General features: G+C 42.9%; 1 protein-coding gene across 4 annotated transcripts in view; it reads left to right on the top strand.

Moving 5' to 3' along the window:
- WDR19 (WD repeat domain 19) overlaps nt 1–19,141 on the top strand; it is a 105,823-nt gene that overhangs the window by 29,316 nt on the left and 57,366 nt on the right. For all 4 annotated transcript variants that reach the window (XM_053254052.1, XM_053254054.1, XM_053254053.1 and 1 more), the window contains 4 exons: nt 4,469–4,618; nt 9,762–9,909; nt 11,232–11,436; nt 11,545–11,704. In XM_053254052.1, the coding sequence (XP_053110027.1) occupies nt 4,469–4,618; nt 9,762–9,909; nt 11,232–11,436; nt 11,545–11,704 (663 nt within the window). The remainder of the gene's footprint in view (nt 1–4,468; nt 4,619–9,761; nt 9,910–11,231; nt 11,437–11,544; nt 11,705–19,141) is intronic.

Raw genomic sequence — 19,141 nt, 5'->3', positions numbered from 1 at the left:
TCAAGCTGGCAAGTCATGCTTTGGAATGGCACAATATAACATCAGATCATTGGGTTCTATGTATAATCAACACAGGTTATGTAACAGAATTCAAGACTCTGCCAGTCTTTATGGGTGTGAGGTACACTCCTGTCTCACCAGCGCTAGCTGAAAAAGAGAAAGGGGCAATTTCCCTGGTTCAGTGGACACAGTTGAACAGAGGCTTCTATTCCCGCTATTTTCAGATTCCCAAGCAGGATTGGGGCATTCTGCAAATTATGGACTTGTGATGGCTCAATCTGTTTATCGATATAAGAAATTTCAGATGATAACACTGCAAAGCATCCTTCTTCTTCTCCATGGGGAGGAATGGCTTGCAATGTTGGATATGAAAGACACTTATTTTCACATCCAGGTGAACCACAGAAAATATTTGTGCTTCACAGTAGGCTGCCAATTCTACCAGTGCAATGTGCTCCCGTTCAGGCTAACAACTGCACCTCGAATATTTACCAAGTGCATGGTGGTGGTGGTGGCACACCTTCAGACTCAGTGTTTCCTTACTAGATGATTGGCTTCTGGCAGCAAAAAACCAAAGTGAGTTACATTCACAGATCTCATGTGTTCTCCATCTTCCAGCAGATTTGGGCATCCAGTTCAACTGGAAAAAGTCTAATTTAACACCTGTGAAAAGAATAGATTACATCAGTTCAGTTCTTGATGCGGGGACACAGAGGGCCTTTTTACCTCTGACTCAATGCCATCAGATTGCACAGCTGGTCCAGTCTTCTTGGGTGACCCCAGAGCAAAGGGTGCACACGATCCAGAGGTTGCTTGGCCTAATGGTCTCCTGCAGTTCAACTGTTCAATATGGCTGTCTTCATCTAAGGAAACTACAACTATGGTTCCTGTCTGCTTTCCAGCCCAGTGTGGACAGTCAGTTCATGAAAATGGCAATACCAGAGCCAGTTCTGACATCCCTCAAGTGGTGGATCGTACAGGACAATTTGCAGGAGGGCATTCCTTTTCAAATGTCATCACCTAGAGCAGGCCTGCTCAACTTAGGCCCCCCCAGCTGTTTTTGGACTACAACTCCCATAATCCCCAATCACAGTGGACAATAGCCAGGAATTATGGGAGTTGTAGGGCAACATCTGAAGGAGGGCCGAAGTTGAGCAGCCCTGACCTAGAGCATGGATCACCATCGACGCTTCTCTACACAGTTGGGGAGCTTCCTCCAGCAGTCACCAAGCATGCGTGACTGCTTGGTGGGGCTATGGCCACCTCAACGGCATCATCTGCACATCATTTTTCTCAAATTGCTAGCAGTGTTCTGTGTTCCCAAGTCCTTTCAACCAAAGCTACAAGGTAATGCGGTATAGGTTCATCTGACAGCATGATGGCAATTGCTTATATCTATTGACAGGACAGAAATGTATCTTACTCCTTTTGTTTCTGGAGCCTGCAAATATGGAACTGATGCATTGCACACAAAAATTACCTGATTGCACTCCACATAAGGGGCATAGAAAATACGCTGGCAGATCACATCAGCAGAACTCTGACATGCCAATAACACGAATCGCAACTAAATCATCTGTACCTCTCCATGATTTTCAGAATATGGGGAACTCCCACAATAGATTTCTTTACAACAAGAGACAACAAGCAGTGTGCAAACTACTGTTCCAGAGCAGGTGTAGGACAAAACTCAGGACGGGATGCATTCCAATATAGCTGGTCCAAGGAATTTATCTACCTGTTTCCACCTTACCCATTTCTGAACAGAGTGGTAGCAAAAAATCTACAATAAATCTGCAAAGTGCATTCTAATAGCTCCATGATGGCCATGCCAACCATGGTTTCTACAGGTTCTCAAACTATCGAGCAGGGTGTACAGATGGCTGCCATAACATCCAGATCTTCTTTCTCAGGAAAGAGATCAGGTGCTGCATCAAGATTTACGAACCTTGTGTCTGACAGCATGGAGAATAGACTACTGAATGAGATTCTCCTGAATGACAAAGCTTCCACTAGATAAAACTATAACTGCAAGTAGAAGCGCTTTAGTACATATGCTTCGAAACATAATTTCTTGCCACGATTGGCATGCATCCATGACGTACTGTTTTATCTGACTGACCTTAAAACTAAAGGTTTGGCAAATGTCTTCAAGGTTCATCTTGCTGCAATCTCAGTTAATCACTCTGGATGGGATGGCAAGACTGTATTTCCCCACCCAGACTCGAAAAGATTTTAAAAGGATTTGAATAATCTGTGCCCCCCGTTAGAAAGCCTATCGAACAGTGGAATCTCTCTTTAGTTCCTGCAGCATTGACTAAGCAGCCATTTGATGAACCACTAGCATTTGCTCCAATCAAATTAGTGACTTTGAAGACTGCATTTCTAGTAGCTATAAGTACTTGAAAAATCTTTGTATTATTTAGATGTGCGTAGCTCCCTCCTCTATTATTTAAAAATGGCACAGCCCTTCCGAAAGACAAAACATCTTTTAGTTGCTTATAAGGCTAAAATGCAAGGTCAACATATTTCCAGACAGAGACTATCACATTGGATAGTAGAGCTGATCTACTTGACACAGAGATACCAAAAGGTAAGTAAAATAAAGTGTGCCGTTCAGTCAGTGTCAACTCCTGGTGACCACAGAGCCCTGTGGTTGTCTTTGGTAGAATACAGGAGGAGTTTACCATTGCCGTCTCCTGCGCAGTATGAGATGATGCCTTTCAGCATCTTCCTATATTGCTGCTGCCCAATAGTCTGGGAAACAGACCAGCGGGGATTCGAACCAGAAACCTTTGGTTTGCTAGTCAGGTCATTTCCCCACTGTGCCATTGGGTGGCAGATCCACCTAAAACCACCAAAGTCCATTCCACAAGAGCCTATGCATCTTCAGCTGCACATTTGTCTGGTATAAGATTATGGGACATTTGCTTGCACTGTTCTCTCTAAGGCATGCCCATGTGCACGGGCTTACAAGTTTTTGGATGTCCGCACAGTTCATTTTAGATCCTGCTCAGGTTGAATCAGGAAGGCCCCATTCTGAATGCAGGTGTGCACACAGTGCCTTGATACTGCCGCTCAGAACAAAACTCATTCCGCACAGAGATGAAAAAAATTAGAGGGACCACTGTTTGCTTCATGGACACTAGGTAATCCGAGCAAACCTTTTTCAAACAATATTTGTGCTTGGTCTTCGCTCTGCAGCATAGGCTAACTTTAGGAGGAATATTCCTAAGTGGGTATCCCATGACATACTGCACCCTCCACCTGACTTGACAGCTCATTAGTCACCCACTATTATGAATGCCAACAGATCACAATCCAGATAAACAGGTTGCTTACCTGTAACTGATGACCTGGTAGTAATCTGTTGTCTTTCATAAGACCCTCCCAGCTACCCCACTGCAGTAAGTGAAGACTGACATGTATATATCAAAACTAATTAACACTGAACCACCAAAAATAGTGAACATGCAGCATGTGCAGGGGATAGTTCTGAGCACCACAAGGAGCTAACTAATTCTACCCGGATGGTCATGCACAGATGCAGAACCCACTATTCTGAATGACAGCATGTCACTACCAGATCATCAGTTAAAGGTAATCAACCTGGGTTTTTGTAGCCTTTCCCTTTTGATCTTTTCAGCAGTCACGGGGCTGCCCTCCTTGACTGCTGAAAGGCTCCTCAGGGTGTAATTGAGTTCCAGAGCCTGTGCCTTGTGGCGTGCATCTTCAAAGCCCAGTTGTTGTTATCGTCAACCCCCACACACACCCGTCCTTTAGTTGGGGAATTTATATCCTTGAGTTGAAGAAATTATCTTCTCTTCTGTGCTTTAAATATATTTGCAGGAAGCTGGAGGATTTGGTCTTTGAGCATGCATATTTTCAAAGCCCAGATTCTCCTTAGAATCCTTTTGGTGGCAAAGGGGTAAGTCCCCTTCACAGCTAAAAGGAACCCTTTCTTCAGGAAAGAGGACTCAAAGTCGGCATATCCAACAGGTTTGTTTAGCCAGTATAATTCTTCCATGTTCCATTCCCAAGGCAAATGCCTGCAGGCTATCACCTGCTGTTGGTATTCCTCAATGTCATAAGGAAAGTATGCATGTGCAACCTTTGTTCAGATCTGGTTTGGGAGGGAAGCAGGGTGCCATTCTGTAACCAGCCTCTCAATGTGTTTATCCAAGGGCAGAAAATCTGTCTTACAGTAGAGATCTGCCCCTACACTGTCTTTTCTCTCTGTTTAGGTTCCCAGAGTGTCTGTATTCAGGCAGACTACCCACTTTACTAATATAGGAAGCTGTTTCAGTCGGGACATGTAATTGCTGCTCCTCCAGGTTTTAAAGTCCTAAGTCTTTTGCTAGTAAGACTATCTAGATGAACCTGCATAACTCTGAATACATTAGCCTGTTAGTTTCTAATACTGCTCTTATGATCCTTTTTTTCTTTTTTCTTGTTAAACAAAATTTAGACTGGTGTCATTCAGTACTTTTACGTTGAAGACTGGCAGTATGTGAATGAGTATCGTCATTCTGTCAGTGTGAGAAAAATATTTCCTGACCCCAATGGATCAAGATTAGTTTTCATAGATGACAAAAGCGATGGTTTTGTTTACTGTCCTGTAAGTTACTGTTTCACTTACAGATATATTGTGTTGGGTGCATGCAACCTATATTTTCTTTGCTTTTACTCTCTCTCATTTCATATTGCACCCATTCTCTAAAGCACTTGGATTAGTGTGCATGGGATTATCTCATTTTATTTTCAACAATCCTGTGAGGTATCTTAGACTGAAAGAGTGACTTCACAAGGCCACCCAATAAGCTATGTGGCTGAGCAAGCAATTGAACCCAGGTCTCCCCAGCCCAAGTACAACATACTATCTACTAAATGCATATGGATGCTGGCTGTACTACACTGTGAGATGCGATTTTATCACGTCATCGTTTGTGATAGTCTATAATCTATTTAGTCTATAATCTATAATCCCACCCTTTGTATCCTTGACCCTGACCTGCCCACTGCCATTTCCTTCATGGATTCCCAATTTGGGTGAAACTGCAAGATAAGGGGAAAGCTTTGTCAATGCTAGTGATGTTTCATCAGTTTGTTTTCAGTTAAAATATTACCTTGTGCACGAGTGCAGGTTCTGTACCTGCCCTTTTGAAGACAAGGTTGGGGAAAGACCACTACCAGAGGTGAAATTGGCAAAGGTTTTCTCTGACTGTTAGTTTCATTGAAGGCTAGAGGTGGGGATAGACAGTTTTGGAAATGGCTATGCCACAGGTTTCCACAGTTGTAAGGATCAGGTAGGGGAGCCTGTTAACAGTGACTTTTGTTCAGAGAGAAGCGGTTACAATTCAGACAAAACACAAAATATATAGGCAACTAGAAATACATTTATGGTCATGAGGGAAAGTGGATTTATAATCAGTTTAAAAACCTGATGCAGATATATGTAAACTTTGTTTCTGCCTTTCACACATGCTCAAAAAGTGTTCAGAAGCAAGTCTGAAGTCTGGTTGTGATTACATTTTCTACAAAGTATTTATGTTACACGAGTGCTTCTTGTAGAATGAGAGTTGGATCTGTTTGTTTCCATTGTATGTAAATATTGCAGATGTGTAAACTCCATTTCTGCCACTCTAAAATGTCCTCTTAAATTATCGATGGCTTTCTCCCCAACCCAAAATGCCATTTTTATAATTCTGATTAAGGTTTTTTTCTTTCTATCTTGTATTAACATTAATGTCTGATTTCAGATTCTTTTTTACCTTTCATTTTCATTAAATATTATCTTGGTCCTGAATTCAAATATTTACTGTTTATCAGTTATTGGTATTTATCTTTTTTTAACTTTTGTCTATCTGTCTGTCTGTCTATCTATCTATCTATCTTTATTTATTTATTTATTACATTTATATCCTGTCATCTAAACTCCTCTAGCTTGTTCTCTTTGTGTACCTAAAGTCCTAGTATAGTCTTATTTGCCTCACAATATTCTACTTCAGCTACTTTCATTGCTTATCAAAGATAACTATATATCTTAGTAGTGATCTGGTATCTTTCACAACGTGGGTTTTGCGCCTGTGAAATAGTCCCCGTGGAAGGATTTCAAGTTCCTCAAAGCACTCTTAAGCTCCACTTGGTATCTTCGGCAGCAGAGCACTTCCCAGCTCAGTTCCTTTCCATCTGTGTTGTGGACAGTTCCCTTGGATTCTTGCTCCTCGTGCTTGGTTTCTGAAATTCATTTATTCATTCATTCATTCATTTATATCCCGCTCTTCCTCCAAGGAGCCCAGAGTACTACATACTTGAGTTTCTCCTCACAACAACCCTGTGAAGTAGGTTAGGCTGAGAGATGTGTGACTGGCCTAGAGTCACCCAGCTAGTATCATGACTGAATGGGGATTTGAACTCAGGTCTCCCCGGTCCTAGTTTGCTTCCTCATTTTCTGAACTCGGGCTGTTTTTCGACCATTCTGGTCTCAACGCTCATTTTTTTCCTCTGACTTCTTCTGACCATTCTCTGCCTCACCCCTTAACTGTTGACTGCTAATGGACTCTAAAAAGTCTTCCAAACATTGCTCTACTTGTCACGCCCCTCTTCAGACAAACATGACCAATGTCCATTCTGCCCAGGGGAAGACCATAATACCCACCCATGTAAGATTTGCTTATCTTTCTCCAAGCAAATGTGGAAAAGCAGAGAATTATGCTTGGAGCAGCTCTCTACGAACAGGCCCTACAACCATCGACACCTATGCCACGTTCACTGTCACTGGCTCCGTTGACATTGACTCTGTCAAAGCCAGGCCTGGCTCCATTAATGTCATCTACTGGGACCATACAGGCTACTTTAAAAAAGCCCCATGATGTGTCAAAGGATGGTCTTAAACACCATTAAAAATAGAAGCATCAAGAAGAAAAATCCAACGCTCATCCCAAACATCGCAAGATTGACACATGGATGATGTCGATGAAAACTACATCAAAGTCTACCTCCCAAAGGACTGCACTGATGCTGACATGATCGTTGTCCCCAATGTTGAGTTTGAAGTTGACTCACTTGTCATCTTCAACATATCCTCGTAGCTGGCCGCTGATGGTGACATTGTCTGTCTTCCAGACACCATCTCTGTCGGTTGCACAAGCAGCTGCTTCACATTCTTTCTCCTCTTCGCCTAAGACTGTTGAAGAGGCTTCAACAATTGCACCTTCCCTGCCGGTAGCACCTATGACATCGACACCATAATTGACCATGCCTCCGACATTGTCCGTCTCTGCCACAGTTGATCCTTCATAGACATTGACGGCTTCATCGCTCTCGTCCAATGTCTCTCAGCCCAAGAGTGCCCCGTTCCTATGGCCACTCTTTCAACAATGGTCTTCGGAGGGACCTTCCTATCGACACCATTGATGTCAAGAGAATACTCTCTATTCCAAGACATTGACTCTGCTTTAGCCTCTCCATTAACAACGCCAGTGGGGTCAACCTTCAAGGGTTTTTCACTCCATAACCTCAATGTTAATGAGGACAACATTTCAGGTGTGATGGAGATCCTGGAGACTCCATCAGTTTCCCCGACAGTGGCAACTCCTCATTGCTCTCAGTCACATCTTCCTGCCCAACCATGGAAGACAAGGCTCCACTTTTTGCTACCTGCACATTCAGCTTATCGAAGTTGGTTAGATTACCGGAGCTCTCCTGGAGCTTTAGATCTGGGCTGTGTAAGAAGAATGGGGAGGTTCAAGGATCTCACCTTCATGCCTTTGCCATCCCTTCCATATGACTAGCAGGAATTTCAACTTTGGAAACTATCCCAACTCAGGTTAACCACTATCCCTCAAAATCCTGTTCCCCAGCCTCCTGCAGGTGCTTCATTTAAGCACCTACTGAACCCACCTCCTATACCATTGCTGCCCACACAACCTGCTGAACCAGTGCTCCCAGTTCCACCTGCCAGGGTGCCTACTTCTCCTGTAGGACCTGAAGGCCCTACTACTGTACAGTACCACAAAGACCTGTCTCTGATGATGACTACACCTCCTCTTTAGACTCTGAAAATGAATCTACATACACTGAAAGCCCGTCTGATCCTTTGCCAGATGACAGTGTACCGAATCACCCTTCCAATTCCCCAGTAGAAGAAACATATCACATTCAGGTAGCTGAAATGGCTAAGGTCCTTGGACTTCTACTTAAATCCCCAGTCCATGTAGTCAAGGGATTTTGTGATCTCCACTTCCGCATCTCAACCAGCTGCACTTCCCATGCTTCAAGTGCTCATAAATTCAGTCAAATCAGCATGGGATGCCTCATCGTCATCAACGTCAACCTCCAAAAAGTTAGAAAATTTCTACAGAGTGCAGGAAGATGATTGCACATTCTTTTTCAAGCACCCTCCACTGAATTAATTAGCCACCTTAATGGCACAGTGGGGAAGTAACTTGCCTAGGAAGCCAGAGGTTGCTGGTTCAAATCCCCACTGATCTGTTTCCCAGACTATGGGAAACACCTATATCAGGCAGCGGTAATATAGGAAGATGCTGAAAGGCGTCATCTCATACTCTCAGGAGATGGCAATGGTAAATCCCTCCTGTATTCTGCCAAAGACAACCACAGGGCTCTGTGGTTGCTAGGAGTCAACACTGACTAGATGGCACACTTTACCTTTACTACTGAATTAATTAGTTGTGGATTGTGCTATGGGAAGCATATCTAATTGCAAACACTCTGTTCCCTCTGATAACTAAGGCTGGAAACTGGACTCTGTAGGAAGAAAGATATATTCTTCATCTTTTTCAATGAAAATAGCTAATTACTTGGCATGCATGTCTAAATTCCATTACTCAATTTGAGAAGGGTTAAAGGATGATCTGCAAAATGCATCTGAGACTATCAAAACCAAGTTCAAGGAGCTTCTGTCAAAATCGGCAGATGTCACAAGCCATACTTTGAATACAACAAATATTTAATGGAGTCAGAATCACGCACCTTGGCTATCTCCATCTCCTTGAGATGCCATGCTTGGTTGGATTCCTGCCTGTCATGAGAGAGAGATAAGATCAAGGAGGACCTCCCTTTTGATGGTGCTTAGTCATGACTCGCTTTGTCTGATCCTGCCCATTGGTCTTAACAGTAAAATTTCATTCTCCTCAGTGGATAAAAGGTATCCTACTTACTCTAGCTGCTTATGAGAGTATGTCTTGTGGGAGTTAGGTTTTCCATCTGTCTGTTGTTTTGCTACCAAATTTATACTTCCTTTTCCTTCTGATTGAGTTAGTCCTTTTATCCCTCCAGTTGGTGATCATTTCCTCTTGAACCTAAACTTTATCCTTTTTTATTGAAAATCCTTCTTTGCTTCTTAGTCTGAAGCGGGGGATGGAATGGCATCCCTCAAGGGCAAAGCATTGTCTTATTGGCATGATTCTGCCTCAGATGAGCAGAAAGGGTGATAACCCATCATGATGATACCTTTCATCCAATGAAGAAAATGAACTCTTACAGTAAGACCAATGTTTGTTTCTGTTGCATTGTGACTTAGAGAAGAGCATTTGATTTGGATCTGTTCATTTTAAGTTGAGATTATTCTCAGATCTCCTTTTCAAGTACCTTATATTAGACTATGATTGTCAATTTGGGAGCAATGGCAGAGGAAGTCTCATTCTTTTAAAGCTCTAAATTCAGTATGATTTAAGCTTAATTTGTCATAATTGACTTTTTAATTTACGCAGTAATTTTGCCTTGCTGTCCTTTTGTAGGTAAATGATGTTGCCTTTGAGATTCCAAATTTCCAGCCAACAGTCAAAGGCATTCTGTGGGAAAACTGGCCAATGGACAAAGGTGTATTTGTTGCCTATGATGACGACAAAATATACACCTATGTCTTTCATAAGGATACTATACAAGGTATTATAAAGTTTTATTATTATTCTGTTTGTGTGCATGGCAGTTTATAGTGTAGCATAAATAATTTTGGTCTCTGCTCCAAAGTGTTTACAGTTTAGATTTAGACAGATTTGTGTGAAGATGAGGAGAAATGGAGAATGGGGAGGAATAAGAAAGGTAACAGAAACAATTAAACTTGATTTAATCAAGTTTATGTTAGACAATGTTGCTGAGTGGGGTTATATGTTTTATTTTGTTACTTTATCTCATTTATTACTACATGGTGTGATGATGAGCTTTTGAAAAGAAAGCAGTTGTGGGATTGGGGTCCTGCTCTAGGATTTTTCTAGGAATAGAAAAATCACAGGAATAAAGCATGAAAACTCTTTAATATGAGATTGCATGCACAGATCTAATGTAGTAAACCAGTTTAAATTTAATAAAATTAATGCAAAAGATTTGCTCTGCTACTGCTTTCAGTGTTTCTTAGGGTCTATTTAGATGATGATGATGATGATGATTTTACATTTATATCCCGCTCTTCCTCCAAGGAGCCCAGAGCGGTGTACTACATACTTGAGTTTCTCTTTCACAACAACCCTGTGAAGTAGGTTAGGCTGAGAGAGAAGTGACTGGCCCAGAGTCACCCAGCTAGTATCATGGCTGAATGGGGATTTGAACTTGGGTCTCCCCGGTCCTAGTCCAGCACTCTAACCACTACACCACGCTGGCTCTCCATGGTAATGTATTCCAACTTAAACACACATTCCTATGGGAGATGTTATTAGGGCATCTACATGCAACCTAATGGTGCAGTGGGGAAATGGCTTGACTACCAAGCCAGAGATTGCCAGTTCAAATCCCCGCTGACATGTTTCTCAGACTATGGGAAACACCTATATTGGGTAGCAGCAATATAGGAAAATGCTGAAAGGCATCATCTCAGACTGCGAGGGAGGAGGCAATGGTAAACCCCTCCTGTATTCTACCAAAGACAACCACAGGGCTCTGTGGGCACCAGGAGTAGATACTGACTCAACGGCACACTTTACCTTTACTTGATGCCATCTGCTGACAATCAATGAAAATGCCATATCTTTTCAATGCTATTTTTATTTTGACTACACAGTTTTTTCACAGATGCTCAGCAGATGGAACTAAGAAATTACATGATATGTTTAAATGTCATATAGACAACCTATAATATTTCTCATAGGAATTTGTGTTGAAATTGGAATAAATTACTATCTAGATAAACCCTTAGTCATTCATCAATAACAAGTGCTGCCTGATTTTCTATGAATGCGCATTTTAAATAATAATGTTCTTCTTTTGTATCTTAGGATCCAAGGTGATTTTGGCAGGAGGCACCAAAGTTCCTTATTCTCACAAGCCATTACTATTATATAATGGAGAAGTGACCTGCCAGACTCAAAGTGGAAAAACCAACAGTGTCTTCCTTAGTACTCATAGCCTCCTTGGGAATTTTAAAGACTTGGAGCCTCATGAGCTGAAGCAAATACTTACACAGACTTTAATGTTGAAAAGGTAGATGTCCTTTTTATTATAGAACACTGGGAATTACGAAACATCCTGGATCCAGGCATGCTCACTGTGATAACTGTTTTTGTTTGTTTTGTCTAAAACTTTGTGTAGATTTTCTGAGGCATGGGAGGTATGCAAGCTTCTAAACAATCAGTCAAGTTGGAACGAACTAGCCAGAGCTTGCTTGCATCACATGGAACTAGACTTTGCAATACGAGTTTACAGAACAATAAAAAATGTGGGAATGGTCATGTCAATAGAACAAATAAAGGTAACATATGTCTTGATATTATAGACATTCTGAAAAAATTAGAGACAGTATTTGAGCTTTGTCTGATACCTCAGAGCATAGTCTTAGGCTAAAGAGGTTGAGTTCAGGTCAGAGTCAAAGAATGATGCAAATGAAAGTGCAATCTCAAAATGTTTAAAGTCAGTAGGAGAAGAATGCTGTAGTAAAAGCATCCCTTGTATGGAGAACAAAGCACAATTTTTGCTCTGAACATCCATGTCTGACAATCAGTAGTGGCTGATGGGCATTGGAGTGGGGGGGAGGGGCAGGGGAGAACCTGGTCACCAAGGTAGAAGCCTACCCACCACCCTTTCCTCCAAGCCAGAGGGCTTGGATATTTACCCAGGTCTGCTAGCATTGAGGAAAACAGAAAGAGAAAAAAAGCAGAAAATCATGGGCAAAAGTAGAAAACAGAAAAGTTGTGTGTGCTTGTTTGTTTTGTGGGGGAGGCAGAAAACCAAAATTCAGGACAAAAAACAGGGAGAAAGCAGAAAGGAAGGGCAAAAGTCAGAAAGAGGGACAGAAGGGGAAAAGCAGGGATTGCATCCCCACTCCCACCAAACAAACAAGCTATAAAAAATCAGACTTACCAGCAGCCAGGGAATCCTCTAGAGCAAGGAGTTTCATCCACTGCCCCCAGAAAAAGGAGAAAAAATATACAAGTATTATAAAAAGTATTATACTTCTACAAAGTAAGTATTATACTTATATTTATAAAAGTAAATACTTCTAGAAGCATTTATAAAAATATAAAAGTATTAAAAATATACTCCCTGAAGCAACCAGGAAATGCATTTTAACCGATTATTTTAGTTCTTCCTGGGGGCATTGCCAGGAGGAGCCCCCTAGGAATTGGATTGGCTGGATCAGCTTGAGTAGCAGCTGTTCCAGCCAGTAAGACTAAAAGAAGAAGATCTGGATAGTGATCCAGTGACAGCCACAAAAGTGGGTTCTGTTCCTGCACAGATCATCTTTGGAATAGATTATTTAGCTTCTCAGTGCACCCCTCCCCACTGAGTGCGTATGATCTGTGCCCGTTATTTTCGGTGGTTGGGTGCCATTTCCCTCAGTTTCTGACCGCCAATGCAATCACTTCTTCAGTGTTATCAGCTCCTCAGAAAGTTTGCTTTTGGATAGTTCCCTCATTATAGATTGACTCTGGACTGGACTTACAACTTGTAAAGTATTTGATTGGAAATTTTTTGATTATTGACACAGAAAGGTTTAAGGATTCCTCTTTAGTGTGCTGTTGGCCTGACTGTGTTTGCGTTGGTGGATTTTTTCGGCATAATGATCTTGGACAGTTTACTGGACATTCTTGGCTTTGCGGATGAATTGGGGTGTTATTATTGACTTACTAATGAGTGGGACCTCTCCCAGAGGGAAGATCACCTTTAACAGGTGCACAGATTGCAGTGGGAAACTCCCATCCACAAACAGGCACGATCTCTGTTTATTCTGTTTGGGAGAGGGGCATAACGCAGCACACTATTCAGTCTGCTCGTCGTTCTCTAAGCAGACTTTAAAGAATCATGCAGCGCATTTAAAAGTAGCTCTGTTGGAGGATGCACTAGCCCTGAGGAGATTGTCACCCCAAACTCCTACGGCATCCAGTTAGGTATCAAAGTCGAATCCAGGTACTGCCTTACAGATGCAGTCTAAATCCCTGGCACCGGGAACATTGACATCGGTGTTGACCTCAGCGTTCAAGAAGCCTGAGTCGACTTCGAAGCGTTTGCATCGAAGCATTTTGCGTTGTTGTGAGAAGAAGTTTCTTCTTCTTCTCGCGACGTTGTTTGCGTCGAAGTGTTTTGTGTCATTGTGAGAAGAAGACTTCTCACCAAGAGAGGGAGAAGTGCAGAGCGGAGTAAGCAGCTTCAGATGCTCCACCCCCTAAAAAACACAAGGATAAATAGCTGAAGCAACATAATCGCAAATTGAGCAAGATGACACTCGATTTGCGATTTGCTTCATCTTTATCTCTAGCTCCTACACCTCGCCAGTCACCGATGCCAAGGTGCCCTCTGTCAGATGCGAAGTCACCCAATTCAGTAAGCCCATTCCCTGTTGGTTTTCGATGTCGATTTTGAAGTCGATGCCAAGGTTTCATTGGACCCATAGTCAACACAAACATTTTGGCTGTTCTGGCGTCTACGGATAGTACTCCTTCAGCAGGCATGTTCAAAGGCTTTTTAAGCCACAGACTATATGGGGAGGATGATGAAGTGGTGGAAACTACTCAACCAGTACCTAAGACACCATCCTTCACTGTAGTGTGTCCAGGTTTTACAACACCTGTGCAAGGTCTCCTACCTGGGTGTGGATGGGGTGCTACTTCCTCAGACCCTTCACCCGTCTACCTGGAGGAGTATCTGGCATATAGAGCATGGAGACAAGACGCCAGGAGACCCCACAGTTAGTACAAATGACAGCACCGGTTTCTCCACCTCTGGTTGTTATACAGGATATGGCTGTGCAGTCATAAAACACAACCTGACTCCACAACAAGGCACAGTTCCACAATTTGTACATCAGTATGCATTTGTTCAAGCTTGCATTCCAACACCGATTACGACTTTGGTTTCTACTAAATCCATGTGTACTCAAACGTTCAGTCAGCCAAAATCCGTGGTTACTCAGACACATGCTTCACTTACCTCAGAGAAAGCCATTCAATTTTCAGAGTCTGGAACCTCATCTGCCACCTTCACACATGTGGACAAACAACACCATCCTGATAAAACAAAGACTTCCGGTATGGCTCGTGCTTCTTCTAGAGTGTCCGGCCCTACAACTGGAGGTAGGTCCACGGATCCAGTCTCTTCAGAGAATGAATATGAATCTGCCTCTTCCAAATCTGAGTCTACTGGTAAGAATTCCAAACCTTACCAAAATGTACTTGCCACTCCTTCCATATCACCTAATGAGGAGATGCGCTCCTACCACCAACAGGTGACGGAAATGGCTGTGGTGTTGGGACTCAATTTGAAACCACAGTTTTGGATGACCCAGTTTATGATTTTATGAAAAAGACTATGACAATCCAACTTGTGTACCTTTCCATTCTTCCTGTAATAGGCTGCGAAATTGGCATGGGAGGTACTAGTGATATCGACGCCTACCTAGAAACACCTAGAAGCACACTATAGGGTACAAGAAGAAGAAAATGAATATCTGTTGAAGCACCCAGTACCAAACTCTATTGGTTATTGACTCTGCCTCTTCTTCAAAGAGTGGCAAAAGGCATACTACACCAGCCAATAAGGAGGGCCACAAATTAAAAGTTTTGGGTCACCGCCAAACATATGCTACAGCATGTTTGTCAATTAAAATAGCCGATTATATGGCCTTTTTGTCCAAATACAAGCATACATTGTGGGACAACCTTTTTGAAAAATATGCTACGCTGTCTTCGGCTGAATTCCTAAAGAAATCCGAGGAGACATTTACCAAGAAAACCACAGCAAGACAACAACTAAGTAATGCCAAACATCTGGCAGAATTGGAATCATACACACTCACATCTGTGATAGCGCTACACAAATATGCATGGCTACGCTCCGCCAACCTTCAACAGGACATGCAAGACAGGGTTGAAGCTTTACCTTTTGATGGCTCAAAATTTAATGAATTGTATGTGCTTTAGAAGGTGATTACATATATATGCATTGTTTATCTGTTTTTTTCTCAAAATTTTCTTCTCTTTTTTTCTTCTTCTTTCTTTTTCCCTTTAAAACTTTATATGGAGACATTTCACCCTTAGGAGTATCTTTAATTGTAATATTTGTTCTTTAAAATAATTTAAAAAACAAAACAAAACACCTTTTGATGGCAAAGGGCTATTCCGTGACGAAATGGACTCCACACTGGAGACATGGGAAAAGCCAACGTAAACTGCTGAGACTTTTACTGCCATGGCACACAGGTACTCTATAGCTGTCGCCAGGGCAACTATCGCCAATCTGACAGGAAGGACTATTGCTGTCCCTTCCAGCACTACAACAAGAAACCATTCAATAATAGGCCTAAAGGCACACAGGCAGTACATAATAAAACGCCACAGGCAGCAAAGCAACACCTTTGATTGGTGTGCCAGCCCATCTGTACAAACAATGATGTCTCCTTTACTACTGACAATGCCATCAGTCAAGGCCAGACCCAACATCTTTCTGGCCAAAGCCAACAATACCATCAAGCTGGCGAGTCATGCTCATGGGTAGCACCACATAACATCAGACCAGTGGGTCTTGAGGATTTGTCAAACCAGATATGTGATAGACTTGGTCAGTAACGGGGCTGTAACATGTAACGGGAGTGAAATTCACTCCCGCCACGGAAGCTCTGACAGAAGAAGTCTTCACATTGTTGGAGAAAGGAGCAATATCTCCAGTACAGCGGGCATACAGGCATGGGGGACTTTACTCCCGTTATTTTCAGGTCCCCAAATGAGACAGAGGGATCCGACCCATAATGGACCTAAGGTGGCTCAGCATGTATGTCAGTGTGAGAAAGTTCCGTATGATAACGTTGCAGGCAGTCTTTCCCCTGCTACATGGGGAGAAGTGGATTGCAACGTTGGATCTGAAGGACGCCTATTTCCACATCAGCGTGCAGGAGAATCACAGGAAGTTCATTCGATTCACAGTAGGACAGAAAATTATCAATACAATGCCCTACCTTTTAGACTCTCTATGGCACCGAGAGTGTTTACAAAGTGTATGGCAGTGGTGGTCGCATACCTTCTGACTCAAGGCCTTAGCCTATTCCCATATTTGATGACTGGCTTATGACAGTAAGATCAAGAGAACGGTTAATTTCCCAGATTGACTATGTTACAAGTCTTCTGGAGGACTTGGGAATTCAAATCATTTGGGAGAAATCCCACTTAATTCCAGCAAAATGAGTGCGATACATAGGGGCTGTGCTGAACATGGACTGGCATTCTTACCAGAAAAGTGATACGAGCACCTGGTTCAGATGATACATGCGTTCCAAGCCAATCCACTTCAACAGGCACAGACTGTCCAAGTGCTTTAAGGCCTCGTGGCTTCATGCATGTCGATGGTACAATATGCCAGACTGCGCAAGCAAAAATTACAGCTATAGTATCTGTCTGCATTCTCCTAGGCTGGGGGGGCACACATGTCAGGGCTCAAGATCCAAGGTTTTTGGACTGTGACACAACAAAAACGTCATATCAGTTTCTTGGAACTGCTGGCAGTCTGTCTGGCCTTAAGGTCTTTCTAGAACCAGCTGAACGGGAAAGTGATTCAAATCCAAATAGACAATATAACTGTGATGGCTTACATAAAACAAGCAGGGCGGGACAGTATCTTGGTCCCTGTACCACCTGAGTCAACAATTATGGAACTGGTGTATCACCCGCGAGATCTACATGGTAGCAATACTCATCAAAGGCGAGGACAACACTCTGGCAGATGTGCTAAGCAGATCATGGATCCTGTTGCAACAACACGAATGGGAGTTGTCCTCGCCTGTTGCAACAATACGAATGGGAATATTGCTCCCTAGAGACAATATTCATAATATGGGGCACCCCAGTGGTGGACCTGTTCGCAACACAAGAGAACAAAAAATGTGCAAGTTACTTCTCATGGGCAGGGATAGGATAGTGCACCAAGGGCGATGCTCTCCAATATCAATGGATGGAAAGTTTGTTTTACTTGTACCCACCTTATCCACTGCTAAACAGTGGCAAAGATACTACAGGAAAGAATGAGATACATTGTAGTAACGCCGTGGTGGCCACGACAACCATGCTACTCAGACTGTCTAGACAAAATCATAGGCGCCTGGCATTGCAACCCATTCTTTTAAGTCAAGAGCAAGGGAAACTGCTCCATCCAGATTTAAGCATGCTAAAACAACATGGAGGATAGGTTACTGAACAAGATCCTCCTGAACGACAAGAAAACCTCTATCAGACGGACTTATTCAGCAAAATGGAGGAGGTTTTGGGGCTTTGCAGAATCAAAAGATTTTCGCCCTCATAATGCCATTATTCATGAGGTGCTTCTGTTCATGAGGTGCCTGAAGGAAGCTAGACTAGCTAATGCATCCGTCAAGGTTCCTCTGGCTGCAACATCATCGCATCATTCAGGTTGGAATGGAAAGACGATATTCTCTCACCCAGCCTGTAAAAAAATTCTAAAAGGCATAAACAACTTGTACCTATCTGTGCAATAGCCTGTTGATAAATGAAGCCTATCATTGGTCCTGTCAATGCTGACTGAGAAGCCCTTTGAACCTATGGCCACAGCTTCTATAAAGCTGGTGATTCTAAAGACAATATTCCTCATAGCGATAACGACAGCAAAACAGGCCAGTGAACTCAGTGCCCTACGTATTGATGAGCCTTATGCCACGTTTTACCAGGATAAAGTAGTCATGCGTTTTGACCCAGATTTCCGGCCAAAAATATTGTTTGAGTTTCACATAAATCAGGATGTGGTACTCCCAACTTTCTTCAGGGATCTAACTGGAACGTGAGATGCACGGTCTGGATGTCTGGCACGCTCTGTTGTTCTACTTAAAATGAACATCCATGCTTAGAAGGACAAAAATACTTTTTGTATGTTATAAAGGCAAGACAAAAGGTTTGCCGCCATCAGGGCAGCGGTTTGCATGGCTGCAGCTTGGGCCGCAAACCAAACGTTTGTGAAACACTGTGCACTGGACTTGCATTCAGCAGCAGCAGCTTCCTTTGGACAGCTGGTACTAAAACGGGTGCTACAGTAGCTTGCTTCTCCCACCTCCAATTGGGAGAAGCTCATGAGTCACCCACTTTTGTGGCTGTTACTGGATCACTATCCAGATAAACAGGTTGCTTACCTGTAACAGATGATCTGGTAGTGATTCACTAACAGTCACAAAACCCTCCCAACCATCCCCACTTCGAGAAGCAAGCATTGGAAAGTATAAGTTATTACAAGACTGGGATGTTACGGCATTGCTGGCCTACAGAAACTGAGGGAAATGGCGCCCAGCCTCCGGAAATAACACACACTTGGTGGGGAGCGGTGCATTGAGGAGCTAAAGAATATCCCGAAGATTATCTGTGCAGGCACAGAACCCACTTTTGTGACTGCCAGTGGATCACTACCAGATCATCTGTTACAGGTAAGCAACCTGTTTTTACAGGCAGGGGTGGAGGGGCTAGAAGAAGTTCCCTGCTCTGAAGGTTTCCCTGGCTGCTGGCAAGTCTGATCCTTTATTAGCTAGCTTGCTTGTTTGTTTTTGGCGGGGGTGTGTGTGCTGCCCCTCCTGCCCTTACTGACTATCGTGCATAAGCCAGGGGGAGAGAGAGCTTCCCTTCCTTTTGTCCTTTTCTGACCTCCACGCAGTGCTGTGACCCATAGGGATGTGCCCAAACTGCAGTTTGAAGTGTGGTTCAAGTAC

Source organism: Hemicordylus capensis, chromosome 5 (assembly GCF_027244095.1).
Source record: "Hemicordylus capensis ecotype Gifberg chromosome 5, rHemCap1.1.pri, whole genome shotgun sequence".
In the NCBI taxonomy this organism is placed as follows: Eukaryota; Metazoa; Chordata; class Lepidosauria; order Squamata; family Cordylidae; genus Hemicordylus; species Hemicordylus capensis.
Note: the sequence above shows the minus strand (reverse complement) of the source record. Positions and strands in the feature narration are given on the sequence as shown.